The sequence below is a fragment of the Bombus fervidus genome, chromosome 14 (genome assembly GCF_041682495.2).
Source record: "Bombus fervidus isolate BK054 chromosome 14, iyBomFerv1, whole genome shotgun sequence".
Lineage (NCBI taxonomy): Eukaryota > Metazoa > Arthropoda > Insecta > Hymenoptera > Apidae > Bombus > Bombus fervidus.
In genome coordinates this window covers 668364-685265 of record NC_091530.1, presented here as the reverse complement: position 1 = coordinate 685265, position 16902 = coordinate 668364, and the positions used below count along the sequence as shown (strand labels likewise).

Genomic DNA, 16902 nt, shown 5'->3' with positions numbered 1-16902 from the left:
ATATCACAGAGAGCACAGAGAATGAGAGAATACACATATATACGATATAATGCACAATATATGATCCTCGGGTTGTCACTCACGTTTGCTTGAGCACGGAGCATTTGAGTTTGGCAAGAAAGCAATGGTGATGATTGGTCGTGGTAGCAGATAGTGAATCGCTCGACTATCGTTGAACCGTTCGTTCGCGTCGGTTTCGTAAACCAAGTTTTCGCACTTACTTGACAAGAACCGTGTCTGACAGTTCTGTTTTCACACCGTGCTTCTTTGGGTCGTATTCCGCTATCATTGGGCGCATTGGCGTTCTCTGCAACGAATCGGACATTTAATTAAAAAAACGATTCTTCGACGGTATTTTACGCATTTACATAGAGAGATAGATTCGATAAGATGGTCGCGCAAGATCATTTTTCTCAAAAAGCTTCTCGTTTCATGGTCCACGATACGAACGATACGCGACAACAAGAGAATTCGTCGATTTACGAGTTATTTGACGCGCGAAACATCGTCTCGAGTGTTTCGACCAGATTTATAAATTTTCGAGGAAAACGACAAAGCGTAGCCGTATTTGCCGAAACGGAAGCGTGTACGGTAGTGGGAATTATCAATGCTTTTACGTAAGCAACAAATTACTCACCTTACGTAGTTGGTTCGATAACAATGGAATCGCGGATAGAGGGTAATTACCATTGTATCGTCGAAACGTAAAATTGCCACGTCTTGGCCGCGTTGTCGTTTCGTTTTGCGCATAAGTAATAGGACTGTCGTTCGTTAATAGGATAATGAAAAATAGGAAATGCAAATGATTTCCGCGAAGAAATTTCGCGATCTTGACAATGAAACTATGAATACAGAGCGTTATAAATAATCACGAACAAGGACTTTTGTTCGGGTGAAGAATAACGCGAGGAACAGAGCGAAAAATAATGTTTTTAAATACCGAATAAAATCGTTATACTTGAGTTTTAACAGAGATTCGAAAACTTTCTAGACAAATCGTTTTCGTTAAAAGAACGCGCTCGCGTTTTCTACCGGATTCCTCGATTCCACGCGACACAGTTTGTCTCTCTGTTTCCCGACAGAACTTTGATTTTCTATTACGATCCGTTAACTGGGTCGTTCCTCGATTATAAACGTCTCCCAGGCGTGCATTTAAAAATAAATGAAAACGAACTAACTCGCCTTGTCCGCGACAAACGCCAACGAAAACGCGAAGGAACTTGGAATTCGCGTTCCCGATAAAATAGATGTTACTCGTGCTAACGCGTGTTACGTAAGTTGCAACCTTATCGACAACCTTTATCGATACCGTGTAGCAAGATCGACGATCGATGTAGATAAGCGGTCCCTTTGTACATAGATAACTTTAATGTCAGCAGATAAGCCGATCAGAGTTTACAAACAGACGTTTCCAAGTTGCACGATCGGATAGCGTCGGAAACTTTGTTGCGACCAAATAGATGGCCGTCAAACATCGAGTTTAACTTTAAGATATGCGAGCGTACTTAATAGCGAAATATACATATGTGACAGTTTAGATAAGATAACGTCCAACAATTTGTTAGAAATCGACGTACGACTTTGAAAGTAAATTTAACAACTTTTAGGAAAATTCGTGGTAAGTTTTAACGCAAATTTTTCTTCTACCTTTGTACAAGCGATTACTCGATATGCGAGAATGTACGTAAACGTTGTTTGTAGCGAAACGATCGAAGAGAAAAGGAAGAAGCGAATTTATCGACATTGCGTGGCGTAAATGGCGAAGCAACAAACCTCGAACGGTGTCGTTTGCGCGATTTAGAATACATCCGATTCCGTACAAAAGGTGCGATATATATCGTTTGGCGCGTCGAGCAGTTGCGAGTATAAACACAGAAATCTGTGTTTAGCTGGCGCCTGTACGAAGCCATACACCGATATACGTAATTCGTGGTCTGCCTCTACACAACTTGTTCGAACGAAGCTCCTGTTGCTCGATTTTTATCGGTCGCTCGGTAACCAACGGTAATACCTATCGTTTGATAACGTCGTATCGCTGTTATTCGTGTTAGAACCGCGAATAATTTCGGAGCTCGTCGGCTTCGCGTAGATAGATAGATAGATATCGTTTTACCATCGAGCGAATATCATTTTAAACGAACGCGGTTAATCACTCTGATATCCACGATGAAACAAAGGGGACAAACCAGGTTTGAATCAAGTTGCTCGCTTCTATTCACCCTGATGTAAGAACGATCGTTGGCTGTCGAGGACAAGGAGCTCATCTCTACGTCGTGCACGCTGTCCGTGTTCCCCATTGTTCAGTTGGTCGAACGCGTCGCCTTCGACATTCCTCCCGACTACTGTTCGCCTTCTTTCCTCCACCGGTTTCTTTCAACCCTCTGAGATTGTTTGCCGAGCACGGCTGCCAGTCGTGCGTGTGCCACGTGTTTTATTTATCTTCCATTGGTGCCAAACACCGATGTCGCGTACGCCAGAGCGCGCCGTTTCGAACGAGATCCGATTTGTCCCAATTCGCTGGCAGCCGCAGCTGTCGACGTTACTCGTCCAAATAAAATCGCGGCGGACAGCAGCTCGAGCGTGCGATCTTCGCGGAATATCACCAAGTATCACCAAAGAACCAACTCCTGTCACCTTTCCACGAAGCTTTAACAAAAGTAATCGTTGCCCGATCGATGCGCCGTTGACGAAACTGCCGAAACATCGCAGTAACGCAATCGCGAAAACGCTATCTTCGCTTTTTCACTGCGAGTAAAACCAGATCGGGAAAGGAAGATCGTTCGCGAAGGATCTATCTTGAGATCTCCCCACTCGAAAGATAGGTTCGAGAGGAGGAAGAACGCGAAACAAGTCCAGCCGGAAAATCGAAGCAACTCGATGCGGTTTCCCGTCGAAACGGACAACGCATCTCCGGCACGATTCCTCCGGGTGAACTATGCTCGTGTTCGTCTTCTCTAGCGACTCTATCTATGGCACAGCGAGTGCCGCGGCGCAGAAAATCGCGGATCGCTGCCAAATCTTTCGGCAATGTTCCGAGGACGGGCTCCTTATATACCAAACGGCTACGAAAATAGGAAGAGCAAATAGACGTCGTAACCGTCTCACGTGAGCAACACGTCTCGCTCTTTCGCCGTGTTCCACTCCGTCTCGCCGCTAACCAAGCTTAACAGAACACCTCTGTTTGAACTATGCGACAAATGGACACGTTCGCGTCACCTACGTCCACGACGGCCACCGAATTAGACAACGCTCTAACGATCGCACGTGACTTTCCTCTTTCTCTCTCTCTCTCTCTCTCTCTCTCTCTCTCTCTCTCTCTCTCTCTCTGTAGTTTGGTCGAATAGACGATATTTGCAAACTCGAAATATTCCTAATGCCAAGGTCGCTAAACTCGTTCGAGTAGAAACTAAGTATTCCTAGTTTGAGCGCATAATGGCGAGAACGCGAGCGACGTTTCTCCGATTCTTTGTACTTGCGATCTACGATAAATTGGCGTTGAAACGTCTCCCGCGGATAAAATAAATTCACGAGCGCCAGTTTCGTCAGTGGGAATAAAATTGGCAGAGGCGCCTGTCAATTTGTCGATGCGCTCGAGTGTCAAGAACTTTGTCGTCCTGCGTCGTTCGTCGCGCTTTAGCCTGTTCGAATCTATTTTAACTCCGGAACGATATAGCGTGTACTAAAGATAACCGCGAAAACACGCTAGAGTAGCTTTCGCCTCGAGAGCCGTGCATATCCTGTGTAGAAGCGTTGTTCCGAATTGCGATCGGTTGACAAGATATGAAAGAAATACATCGTGGCTCGCAAAACGCGATCTCCGACAGTTATGCAACTGTCATCAGAGATTGACAAACGTCGCTTGGCAAGAAACGTGTTAATAGGTTTATCCAAGATTTCCGTAATATTAGACTCTCCCGTCGCGCTCAAATATACAGGTATATCAAGGAATAAATACTATTCACGATCGATCGGTGTTATTGGTATATCGGTGTATATATATTGTACAAATTGTAGAGCGTAGGCGACGGTCACTCGACGCTTAGAAGTTTGGGAGAAAATGTTCGTCGACAGCTTAGTAGGGAAAACACCCGTAAACACAAACGGAAAAATCTCGATTCAGCAACTCGATCGGTCGATTACTTCTCTCCCTAAAAGGGACTCGATGACTCGATGGAAGTAAGAAAGGAAACCACGCGTTTTCTACGCGGCATTATAGGCATGTCCTCGTGAAACGATAGCTAGCGCGCGTCTCACCCTTTACACCGGCAGTTTGCCACTTAGTTCGTTTAACAGTGAATAGAACCAGTTGCTGCCGCTGCAAATGGAACGATTACAAATGTCACTTTACAAACGTTATCCATGACCGATGCTCCACGGAGCAGGATGTCGCGTCTTATTCGTCTAAACCTAAGTAACGCCAATTTTGCTCTGCTACCTCGCAAACTTCTTTTCATTGCGCGTAAGATACTTCGATCTACTCGCTCTTAAAGTACCTATATAATAGAAATTAGGATTTTCTACGATTTCCTTTTACTCCGTACCTTTAACTCTGAAACGAGATTTATTTATTTATTTTCGTTTAAGTCACGGTGGAAAAATTAGCGAGCGAGTGCCATCTCGGTTTGCACCGTAGAAAGCGGCCACGCATCACGAACCTATGGAATTATTTTCATCGAGAGACGAGAATGCTACGTACGGTTTCGAGATATTCGGAGAAGCTCGTGGCGAGATGCTTCGAAAATAGAATTTTCACCGCCGGTTAGGTTCTCCGCCGACTGTGTTACAGATCGGTCGTTGCTGCTTCGTTTCAGCCGTCTTCGCGACATTCCGTTCAAACGCATTCCCCGGTTCTCTCGTTAAAACGGATGAAAATTAATTACAGACGCATCTTTAAGAGCAAAGGAATTTTATTATAGAAGAATCTCCGTTTAATCGATTTTAATCAGAAATACGAATACGCGTCGACGTTATGGCACGTAGTACAATTTGTAGTACCATTTTCCTACGTTTCAGCATGTCGATTCAGCATGCTTCGAATAGCAAAATTACGACGAGAAAGGAACACAAAAGGCGAACAAACCGTTTTACGGGTTCACGACGTTGAAACGATCCGTACAGATATTTTTGTACTTTGTCCTTGTGTCGTAAGACCGCGATTAATACGGTATACTTTTAAGAGAGAATCCTAGGAACATACGTTTCGAGGAAACGCGCGCATTTCAAAGTAAACACGACGTTCTAAATCCAAGAAAACAGTCGTAATTATACGCTTTCTGTTTCAAAAATAATATACGTGTAATTATTCAACGAATTAACGTAGCGATAATAGCGCGGTGCTCTGTTTATTTTCGAACGTCGCTAACGATGTGAAAAGTCGGCGTCATTATATATATAACAGTCGACCGAACTGGTTCGCTATTGAACCGCATCTCGTAAATATTTAACGATGTTATGAAACGCGGTTATAGCTCTTGTGTACCTTTCGAATTCATAGGTTACGCTGCGCAGCCTCGCGAGCCGTTGGCACGTATTGCAAGATTATTTTTTAGTCATGGCGCCACAACGTGATCCACGCGACACGCGAACGTGTCGTTTCGGTACCGCGATGTTTCTCTTTCAAGCGCTATGAATTTCTTCCTTTCTGTCTTTATATTCGATCGTGTCTCTTACTAAGATGTCAAACCGATATTCGATGTACGTTGGATACGATGTACATCGGCACATAATATAATAATACTATCTTACAGTCGTATAAAAACGCTACTAGGTAACAACGAAACTATACGGAAATGCTATAATAAATACACGGTAAATCGGAAACGTTCTCTGCAATTACTACTCTTCCGTATCTTTAACGTATCTCCTCGGTCACGAGACGTTCGAACGCGGTTCGTTCTGTTATCTCGCAGCAGTCTCTCGCACTGATCGAGTCGCAGTTTAATTAAAACACTCGTTGAATCGCTGCTTCCTCCGTTCGTCCAATCGACGGAAACATAGCCAGAACATTCAGATAACGTATTTCAATGACTTCGCAAAGACGCACGCAACGTATTGCAGAGGGGTTGCAGGAAGCGAGAGATGGTTTCAGCGACGAAGGCAGGAAACTCCGAAATAATATCGATGCAGCAGAGTGTCGTCGAATGGTTCGACGGAGGAGCAGAGAAAATGGCGTAACAAGGCGGACGAGCGAGACATCGAAAGAGGGGTCTGCCCCGACGTGGCCTTTTTCCCCGAGTCCTTGAAGGCTAATCAACCATGGTCGTTCCGTCGTTGACGTTAAAGTATGCACGAACAAACACGTCCGCATAAATCGAGATATTATGACAAGCGGGCGAGCATTCGTTGCGTCAACCGTGCATCGATATCGCGCGATTACACAAATTACCGCCAAGGGACAACAAACTGGATTAGAGGCTTCCCCGCCTCCAGTTTCGCGACTTTGATCAGCCTCGGAAGCGTTTGCTGTTGTAGGCAAAAATTCCTTCGTTCTTCTCTTATCTATGCCGCAGCAGCGATCTAGCGAACGCTCGGCAATATGGCGCGAGCTAAGAAGTCGCTACATCAGCTTAGAAATCTTACACGACCTAAGCAACGGCGCTACTAAAGTCAAACGTGTCTCGAGAACGTTTATTTAACAGCGGTAAACGTTAAGCAAGTTCCTGATTAAGTGTACAACGTCGCGCCACCTTTATTAGTCGGAACATTCGCAGCGAAAGCGATACCGATTCAATGGCTTTGATTTACGATAACGATTCGATAACGGCACAGTCGCGATCCAACTGTAATAATCCTTCCGTATTATCATTCGGATCGTGATTCGACTATCTAAATCTGAAACTGTCAAAATCGATCGATCGAGTCTGCGGATAAAGATCGACAACCGTTTACTACGAATTAGGAAAAGGAGCATAGACACGAACGATAGCTAATAATTGTCCGTCATGGACAAGCTACGAAATATCGACCGTATTTATCCAGCGATCAATGACCGATCTTTCAGCAGCAATTAGAAGCGTAGCACGACTCATGGAGAAAAGAAACGCTCCATTCTCGCATCGATCGATCGATACATCGTATACGAATGCGAGGAACGACGAACGAGGTCAAACGTCGATGAGCGATTCGTTCCTCCTCGAACGATCGATTCTCGGACGATCAAACAAAAGTGGAATAATAAACCTGTCGTTATCTGACCGTTCGTTTCATCGAACGAGATTGCGCGCGCGCGCGTGATCCAAGGTGTCGTCGGTTGCTGATTCGGTGTTAATTTCGAGATCTACGATTCGGGGCGGATCTCGTTCGCTGAATCAGCGTGATTCAACGACGAGTCGTTCGCTGGCACATGCGCACGCGTGCTTCTTTTAATACGAGAATCAACCGCGGCCAGCGCAATAACAAATTAACAAATCTGAGAGTAACGTCACATCCTCATCTCGGGCCCGACGCGCGATCATGGATCACGCGTGGGATGGCTGCGCACTGTGCACGCTCTTGCTCCTTCTGCCCCTGAATTACCGGTTACACCACACGGATACACGATGAATCGCTGCTATGTCGCTGTGGTGCTTCTGCTCCGTAACAACATTGACCTTCTTGATTCGATCGCGTGCTTTTGGCCAGACGCGAACGCAACATCGTGACCTTACACCCTCGTTCGTGAGAGTTAGGACACGCGCGTTTCGTCTTTATACGGCCACTTACAAACATATTCGCACGTTCCTATAAATTCTTTAACGGTCGAATTTCTGTGCCAAGCGTACGAATACCGCCGTACAACAAAGTTATTGGCCAAAAATTATCAAAGAAACGATCGACCGATCGGGATTTTCCGTTAGTCAGCTGTTCGCCATTTACGTAGAACGATTACGAGTACGCGTAGCACGAATTCAAGAAACGTAGGTTACGCGGAAACTGTTGCATAAATCAATCGTGCATCTACTTGTCCTAGTCGATCGTAAATATTCGGTATTAGCGAATAACGACGCGTGGAAAGCTGACGTTACAAGATTATTCTTCTTCCTTCTTGAATAGGATATAACGAGTTTAAATGTATAACGACGATCATCGCGAATATCGAATCTGTCCATTTCTACCGTTTCATCCTCCGTTTCTCTTGACTTTGGTTTAACCAGCTGAATTGAAAGTAAAAAGTTAACGAGCGTATTAATAAGTGGATCGATTATGACCTCGTACCGACGTTTTAATTTAGGCCAATCGTGGCGACTGTTATTAACGGCTACAGAATCGTAAAATGAAAAATAAACCGATGAATTTTTGCCAATGGAAGTCCATTAGGAGTCCTTAGATCTTTAAAGTCTCTATTTAAAAGCAAATCTATTAGCGGTCTATTTCTCACAGATAAACGTTTCGACCAAAGATTCCAGAGTTACGCAACGCGTCCTTGCGATACGTTTGCAATATAAATGACATATTTGTACAGTATGACGTATATCAAATTTTTAGTACAAAAGTACGCGTGACATTCTTATTAAAATAAAGGATTTCGCAATATTGCGAACACTTGTCACAAGATCGATCTTATAAATTGCGGAGAACGCGATTATAACATCGTTGTGACACGTGCAAGTTTACATACGAAACGATGACATTCGTTTTTATCTTTCGCGGTACGAGGTGCTTATCTAATCTCGACTAAACCGCACGGGTGTACGTTCAACACCTATAAATCATCCGTCGTTTCTCGTAAAATCGCAAAGCCATTTTTAAGGGAACAACGAAAAAAAGTTTCATTCGCAAAAGCAAGAATTCTCAATGAAACTTTCGGAAACCAAATATACGTGAAATCTTTAACATCTTACCGATATGTAAAACTTGGAAATAAATCTTTGTTACGTACACTTGTTTAATCTACTGTTTGCGCGATTCTTACGAAATGATATCTCGCGAATCCACGGACAAATCTCGAAGCTACTGGAAATGCAGGAAAAACTACTTGATTCCGAATCGTTTCGATATTATTCGTTCGCTATTGGTTTAGCTATCTATCGAAAATGATATTCTTTGAAATATCTGCTACTCGGACGATTTTCGCAGAACGCGGCCTTAACGATGAATGTCGTCGTACTTGTAAATCCTAGTTACAAGAAACGTAATTTTCAAAAATTGCTACAAGCATTTCTATAAAACTCGCGACGATGAATATCATTCGAAGAGCGAATATCTTCGCTCTATCTAGAGCTTAATTACAAAACCGTGATCGATTACGCGATTCTTTACGCAACGTGATGCCCAGCATTTATATAGCACTTGATAGTCACGCATCCGATAAATTCATACAATCCACTTTGCAATCGATCTGTCTGGCCTGCAACTCCTTTCCTTTGAGTGTGGGACGCGTAAACGTATCGTTATGTTTATCCACGTAAAATGTGTTCGCTTTATCGGATAAAGGTACGTCTATATGAGTTTCTATCGCGGCAAGGATATCGACTGCATTTCCCTCGGTGAATTTATCGATCAATCGCACGTAGAATGGCGCAATCGCTATCGTTATCTGATACGCGGCAGGAACTTTTTATCGGCGCGAAAAAATACTCTAAATAAATGGTCGAACGGTGTCTGGACTGGTACTTGATACGCGAATCTCGACTTTTTTTTCTCGATTTTGCGCGACGATCGACTACGCGTAAAATACACCGTCGATATAAGATAATAGCGCGTTGATCGACGCGGTTGATTACGCGCGGCGAAACAGCAACTGGTTGCGTTCAACGAGAATTTAATTAGTCAAACGTATTGCCAAATAATCTAGAAACCTATTCTTTCTCTATTTTTTAAGATTTTAACGCGATGTTAAATTTCAAGATCGGCGGAATCTAAATCTATGTTTCTTTGCGCAGCGAGGGCAATTTCTCTTTTCTACTTTTCTAACGTTTTATCAGACTGCATAACGAATAAGAGAGATTGAAAAATATATGCCTGTTCTAATTCCTTAAACGTAAGAGATGCGATCAATTTCTATACGAAACGTTTGAAAAAGCAGAGATTGAACAGAGACGACCAGGACGTTCTAACGATCGAAAGATCTTCCAACGAAAACCTTCGACGACGGAAAAGCAGGATCTCGTTGGAAAAGAACGCTCTATCGTTCGACGAACGCGCAAAGCTCAACGATAGAGCGTGCAAAGCGAGCGGGATTCGGTTGGCAACGCGATCGACGATATTTATGGAGTCACCCTATACATAAATCGGGCGTGCATGCAAGGATAGCCAAATGCAGTCTCGAGACACGTTCACGTGATTTCTAGTTCTAGGAGAGCAGTGAACTCGACGATCGAACGCCAGATCGTGCGGCCGAGCGGCGACGGACAGCGAATACAGAGGCGACGCACGCGTGACGCGACGGTCTGACGCGCGCGCCGCTTCAACTTCGCTATTCTCGACTGCCTTCGCCGCTGAATCGCGTGCACCGCGAGCGTCGAGACGCGAACGCGTCCGTAAACTGGTTAGCATTGACCTTTTTAATTTGATTACAACGCCAGATAAATCCGACAGAAGCGAACCGTTTCTATCGCGATTGCGTCATGTCCTGCGAACTCGGGACTAGGGATACAGCCGCGTATCGTCAACAACGATTCCAATAATCGATTCATCGAGCTGCAGATCATCCATTCCACTCTTTATCTCATTTTTATCGAGCTAGATTCATTTTTGTACGTTTATATATAGTACGTTTATATATATTCCTCGATAATCGAGCCTCTCGCGAGCCATGCTCGATTAACTTCCACTTTTTCCAAGTTTCTCGATTCCGTCGCCTATTCGCGATTATGATCGCGAATAAGCGTAGATTCGCAGGAAGATCGTAACGTTCTTTCATTTCGCTTTATGCGGCTGGTCGATCGAACAGCTCGATCGACGATCACCATTTTCCGATACTTTAATTCCAAGTAGTTGCAGTCAAATCGAAATAATCCTCCTGGTCCTGATCTCCGTTCCATAGATTCCGAAGTACTCTGATAAAAAGTTCACGATCCATAAAGCTTAACGAATCGTGTAACTGGTTTCGAAGCATAATTATACGAGTATTTCCATATAGCGTCTAAAGTGCTGGTAATAAGAATTAACGGACGGTTACATAATCACGACGTATGAACAATATAATTACGAATTGCATAGGTCGTCGATGATTCACGACGAATTACGTACCGTGGTGTTCATCAATGACCCACTACGAGGTTCGTATTATGCATCGCACGAAATCATTGACCACCTACGGTGGCCTCTTTGTTTCGTGTCGCGTGGGCATACGCTGTTCGCAGCACCCATCCTAGGTATATATTTCATTTTTTACCCAGTACATCGTGCGTAATTTGCGATTGCGACACAATGACAAAGCAATGGTAGCGAATGATTCACAGCAGATCGGACACCCACCGTAGAAGTTTTATATCCTCGCCAGACGCAAAACGCGAATGTCTATAATTCTTTCTCGATAGAGATGTTTCGCTTCCTGTTGCTAGAGAGTGCCTTTTTTGGTTTGCTTTACCTTTTCTCAAATTCGAACTAAACGAAGAAATTCTATTGTTACAATTCAAAGGAACAATCGCGTAAGGAACGTTTTAAATGGCATAGAGTAAAAGATAGTAGTACGTTCGTAGACGCCTTTACGATTTTCAGCTAATTACCTTGTATCGATTCTACTTTGATAATACGCGTAGTATAATAGTTTTTCGGTCTACCGAAATATTCCAATTCCATACACAACATGTATCTAGCGAGTGTAAGACCGCTCGTCTCGCTACGTTCACCGTGCGATTGTATACGTATGTGCGACACGTGTTCCGCGTATCGTGCCTCGCATGGAAGTCTACAAACTCCAAACTCTAGACGTATACTCGCGTGACTTCTGCTACTTGAGACCAGTGAACTCGCCCTGGTCGACGATCGAACTCGGTAACTCGCCCCTCTTTCCCTCGCGATGTCTATGCGGCGATATTCCACCCTTCGCAAACACGACCACGCGTAGGTGTACCGGTACTGTTATGTTAATATACCTTCCTCCGTGCTTTGTAGAACAGCAGAGACGCGATTGTTTCCACCAGTGCCGCCCAACTTTTCTTCCAGACGAAACCACCCCCGATGACTCGGTCTCCCTAACCTAGGGAATTGCTATATCGATCGTAGAATATCACCGAATCTCTGTATAAATTTAAACTTTTACCAATAAATAAAATGGAATCTCAATAGATATTTTACATCGAATGTTTTCCATAGTCTTGCGGTTGTATACGTCTAGTTACCGTATTTTACGTATCTTTGTTACGCGTTTCGAAGAAAGACAAAAAAGGAAGAAGTTTTCAATATGAAAATGAAACTGACCAGGACTGAATTTACGAAATCCAGTTAAAAATTAAAGACAAAAGCGCAAAAACGTTCATTTGAGAACCTCTCCGTTCGAGGGTACGGTGAAGTTTTCACCGACATCGCGCATCATTCTTTACGCGTGAACCAACACGCGTATACATATACGAAGATGTAACGCTATCTAAATTTAGCATTCGGGTGTACGTTTAATTTTTGATTTACCATCGTATATGTTAATTTAGACGCTCTTTTCCGGTATACTAAAAAATTCCTTATACTATACGTAATTCTGTTTTTATTTTCGATAATATAGCGTACTAGTTACCCAATTTTAACTCGATACAAGCAAGTCTCGGTACGTTTTTCGAATCGATGGATCATTCCTGCCATTATATGCATACGAACGGATCTACTTCCTGTGCGCGACGTTCTCCGCGATACTAGACCGCATAACGCGCGATAAAAGGGTATTGTAAACATCGTGGATAAATCTATCGGCCTTTAAATCCTTTTTCGATAATCTTATATTTTGAAATTATTTGCTATGGATTTTCGAACGACCAACGACTGTCTCCGCAATTTCTATCTCTCTAAGAAAGCGAGAAAATTTTCTGCTAACGAATGAAACACGCACTTGCGCGTCTACTGATTTCTCCGTACTTCGATAAAATTATACACGTGACTGGCGACTAAACACGCACACAGCTGGATGAATCATCTGGCGCCGTGGAAAATTTATATTAGAAGCACCGGTTGTTATCTAACCTTAACCTGTACACACGACACGAGTAAATACATTATACGTAGATGCGTTATAGCGAGAGTTTGTCTCGATTTGCGTCGTGTGAGTCGATAAGTACAACGGTGTATGTCAAGATGCAGGATAAAGTCGCTTTGCGTAAGAAATTATTCCTGTTGCAGATTTTACAAAAATTCGTGTCACGCGCAAAATTCTAAATTCGTTTGTTCGTTCGGATATAAGCTGGTATACCGGAACTACTTTATGATAAAGTATACCGGAAGCGAACGTTCTTTACGAGTCTTTTATCGTTTGATATCAAGACGAACGAGGGAAACTGATTCACCAAAGACTCGTTGTAATTACAAAGCAATTTCTCTCTTAATACACGATTATGTTTCCGTCAGGATATGCAAGAGAAATGCTGCGTAGGTCACCGGTGATTCATAATGTACAAGCGAACTTTCTTTTTAACGAACCTCCGTCTCCCGTTTTATACTAACGTCGAACGAGAGAAAACAAACGTGATATCAGCTGTTAAAATACGATCCACTGGCTTGATTCTTAAGACCTCGTCGTAAATATTCTCATGATACGAACCATATTGGAAAAAATGTTTAGATTTCAACATGTACGAAGCGAATTGCGCGAAAAAGTTAAACTATTTTGTCTTTTCTAAAAAAAAAACGAACGGAATTCTTTGAAATTATCTTAGAGAAGAAAAGGAGGCAATTCGTGCGACTCGTAAACGACCATGGAGAAGAATTGACGAATAGCAGAGAGAGGAAAAAAACGCTGACGATGACGGATGTTCGTTTTATTGTTCGAATCGTCGAAAAACAGCGAAGCATCGCGCTGCGGCGAATAATCACAACGGTTACTGCCGTTCTGAACAGAAAACAACGAACGTCGTGGTAAAATTAAAACGTTCTTTCGTTCGGTCGTTTCATCGAACAACGTATAAATCTCGATTCGGTCGGAAATTCAAGAAATCGGATAATTAAACGAATCTGAATTTCGAATTACTTTTACAAAAATTTTATCGAAGTCACGGACGCAGTAAATAGTCATTGAACCAGATACTTCGAGTACGTTAAGCATATGTGTACTTGACCGACTTTTGAAAATAAGAGGAATTCCTCGAGTCTGATTTAACGTTTGTTGGCCACACTCGCGATTCTCGAACCATTAATACGGAAATTACGATAAATCGAAAATTCAGAAAAATACACATGATCATCGAGCGAAAGAAAACCAGGACACTTAACGTGGCAAGAGAGTAGTTTCGCAACTAAATTTATCGGTTCCTTGTTTATAAACCGGTAGAATCGTACTACTATCGTAGCATATTCGTACTAGTAGAACGAAATACGATAATGTAATTTATAAGATGATCGTTCAATGAAATTTCCGGGATAAACAAAGACACTGACGTAGCGTTTATTCTCAATTTTCTGATAAGGTGTTGGATGTGCTACTGACATGTAAAAATAATCGATTTTGACCAGAAATAATGAAAACGATGGTATCTGGAATCCACGTGACAGAGTTCAAGATTCGCTATAGAAGCTAACTGCTTTAAAATCTTGAGACATTGAAGGATCGGAATCTTGCAGCGTAACAAATTGCTCCATTACGTTTCATAGCAGGAACCTGCCAGCGTGGATAGCTCCGTTAATTAACACGTTCAAGCATAGTTATTCATAGCGTTATTCCGCAAATCTTTCACTCGACACGCGCACGTGAGCATAGGCCGATCGCTGTTGAATTATGCTCGCAGGAAGGTCTTGGAGGCAAGGACGTTCCGGTTGAAGCGAACGGAAAAGTGACGTTTCAGTCCATTCGCATGATAATTAAATTCTCGGAAGGGAGACGCGGAAAACGTTCGTCTATCAGCGGTCGAAACTCGTTGAAAAAAGTCATCGATCGGTTTTGAAGCGGGGGGAAAAAAAAAAAAGAAGCGAAAAGATCGGGAACGGAAGGGAAGGGGATATGGAAGTTAAGAAGGCGGAATAACCAACGAAGGGGCACCAAGAAATAGAGAGGGCCGCGACAAGAGAGGGGGGGGGAGGAAGGAAGGAAGGAGGGGAAAAAGGCAAGAAAGAACGCGAAAGCGAGCGTAGAGGGGAGGAAAGGTGTTCGACGACGAGGAAATTTCCATGACGTAGCCGTACGCTGCACATATTGCTGTGGCTGGTCGCCATGACTTCCAATTCCAAGCACGCGTCATTGTCGATCGGCAATTGACCGAAACTTGTTTGGTTTCGAGGATCGAAATTTACCACACGGCAAACTAGTTTCGGTTACGAAACAAAAGGGTCGAAGTCCCGACGACCGCAACCGTTCATAGATCCGCGCCTTCCCCCTCCCCCCTCGCCCGCTTTCCTTCCTTTTTTCGAGATAGGACGCGATTCAAGGGGAAGAAGAAGGTAAGAAGGGTCGGAGCGAGTTCGCGTGAATAACGAGGCACCCGGGTAGCGGAGGGAACATAGCAAGGGTCTGATGAAAGGCTGTTTTGCACGAGTGCCGGTTTCTTCGAAATCCTGTTGCCAGAGAAATCTTTCTTCCTACCCGAGCCCCTTTGTTCCGTTCACGGGCTTGGCGATTCGCTGTTACACGGGAAATGTAACTGGCCGATTCTTCTCTGCCCCACTGACGGATCTTTCTCCGTCTAATAGCGAATTCTGTCCTTCTTCTTCCAATAGCATCTTCTCCTTTTCTTTATGGATAAATATCTGTTACGGTCAGATTCGACGAAATCAGGATTATAGATTTCTATCGTATAAGTAATTGCACGCAAGCAATCCCGTAGAAGAGAATCTTTTTGACTCGATTCTAATTTTTTACGGTGATTTAAATGTTTTATACCGTGTCGAGATATTATTCCGATTGGCAGGAGTGAGAATATTCGCATGCGCGCAACTTTCTATTTGTCAAAAATGTGCCAACTTGACGCAGGATACTGGCCGTGTCGTTTGTTAGCGATTACTTTCTAATTCAAGATTTTAAAGAATTCTCGCGTTCCACTTTTTGCATTCGTATGTATATAAACAGAAGAAGAACAAACACGAAGATGTTAACTTTTAACGGCTGAAACGATTTAATAAATGCGGAATTGCAATACCTATCTTGCCATTGTGCATATTAGAACGTCAGATACAAGTAATTAAAAAGACTGATAAAGATAAACGTCTCTTTCAACAAAGAATGACAAACCACTTGTAAAAGATGTTTCAGAATACCGTTGCACAATCGTTGATTGATTATACGATAATCGAAATACTCGACGGCAGATCGTGGAAATTACGTGATAGATTCTTATAAAAAATATCTGTCATCGCTCCACTAAAAGAGATAACCGACAAGAATTGCTCAATTTGTTAGAGTGTAATGAAACTCGTAGTTCGATGCTAAGAAAACTACGTTGATCGGCGTTAAAAAAAACTATATCGATACTAGAGATTTTCTTGCTCGTGTCTACGTGATACGGTGTAAAGCTAAACAACGAAAAGATCTGAAAAACACGATCGTTCGGACTGAACTCGATTCGTCGATCACAGACAGTTCGTGGACGGAAGAAGTCAACGTTCGGTAACCAAGTCGCGTGGAAAACTATGCTCATTCGTCGATTATAATGGATCGAGGTCAAAGCAGAAACTAGATATCACAGAAGGTAAGAACGAGCTTTTATTCCCTTGCAAAGCATGCGATACCCGAAATACGAATAAAAATTGATAAACAAAGGACACGATCGAGATCATAGAAACGTTATATTCGCATTTATGAAATTTTAAAAGGAGTCATTGTCGTTCGAGCAAAATCAAAAGGATTAACCT

General features: G+C 43.0%; 1 protein-coding gene across 4 annotated transcripts in view; it reads right to left on the bottom strand.

Annotated features, from left to right (window-relative positions):
- Positions 1–16902, bottom strand: part of LOC139994509 (proton-coupled amino acid transporter-like protein pathetic) — a 34201-nt gene that overhangs the window by 11668 nt on the left and 5631 nt on the right. The window contains exons 1-2 of one of the 4 annotated variants that reach the window (XM_072017240.1): positions 2187–3082; positions 222–307 (exon numbers count right to left, since the gene is read on the bottom strand). In XM_072017240.1, the coding sequence (XP_071873341.1) occupies positions 222–307; positions 2187–2297 (197 nt within the window). In that variant the 5' untranslated portion in view covers positions 2298–3082. Of the gene's footprint in view, positions 1–221; positions 308–637; positions 783–2186; positions 3083–16902 lie in introns of those variants that run through there. The other 3 variants (XM_072017241.1, XM_072017243.1, XM_072017242.1) reach the window with 3 other exon arrangements.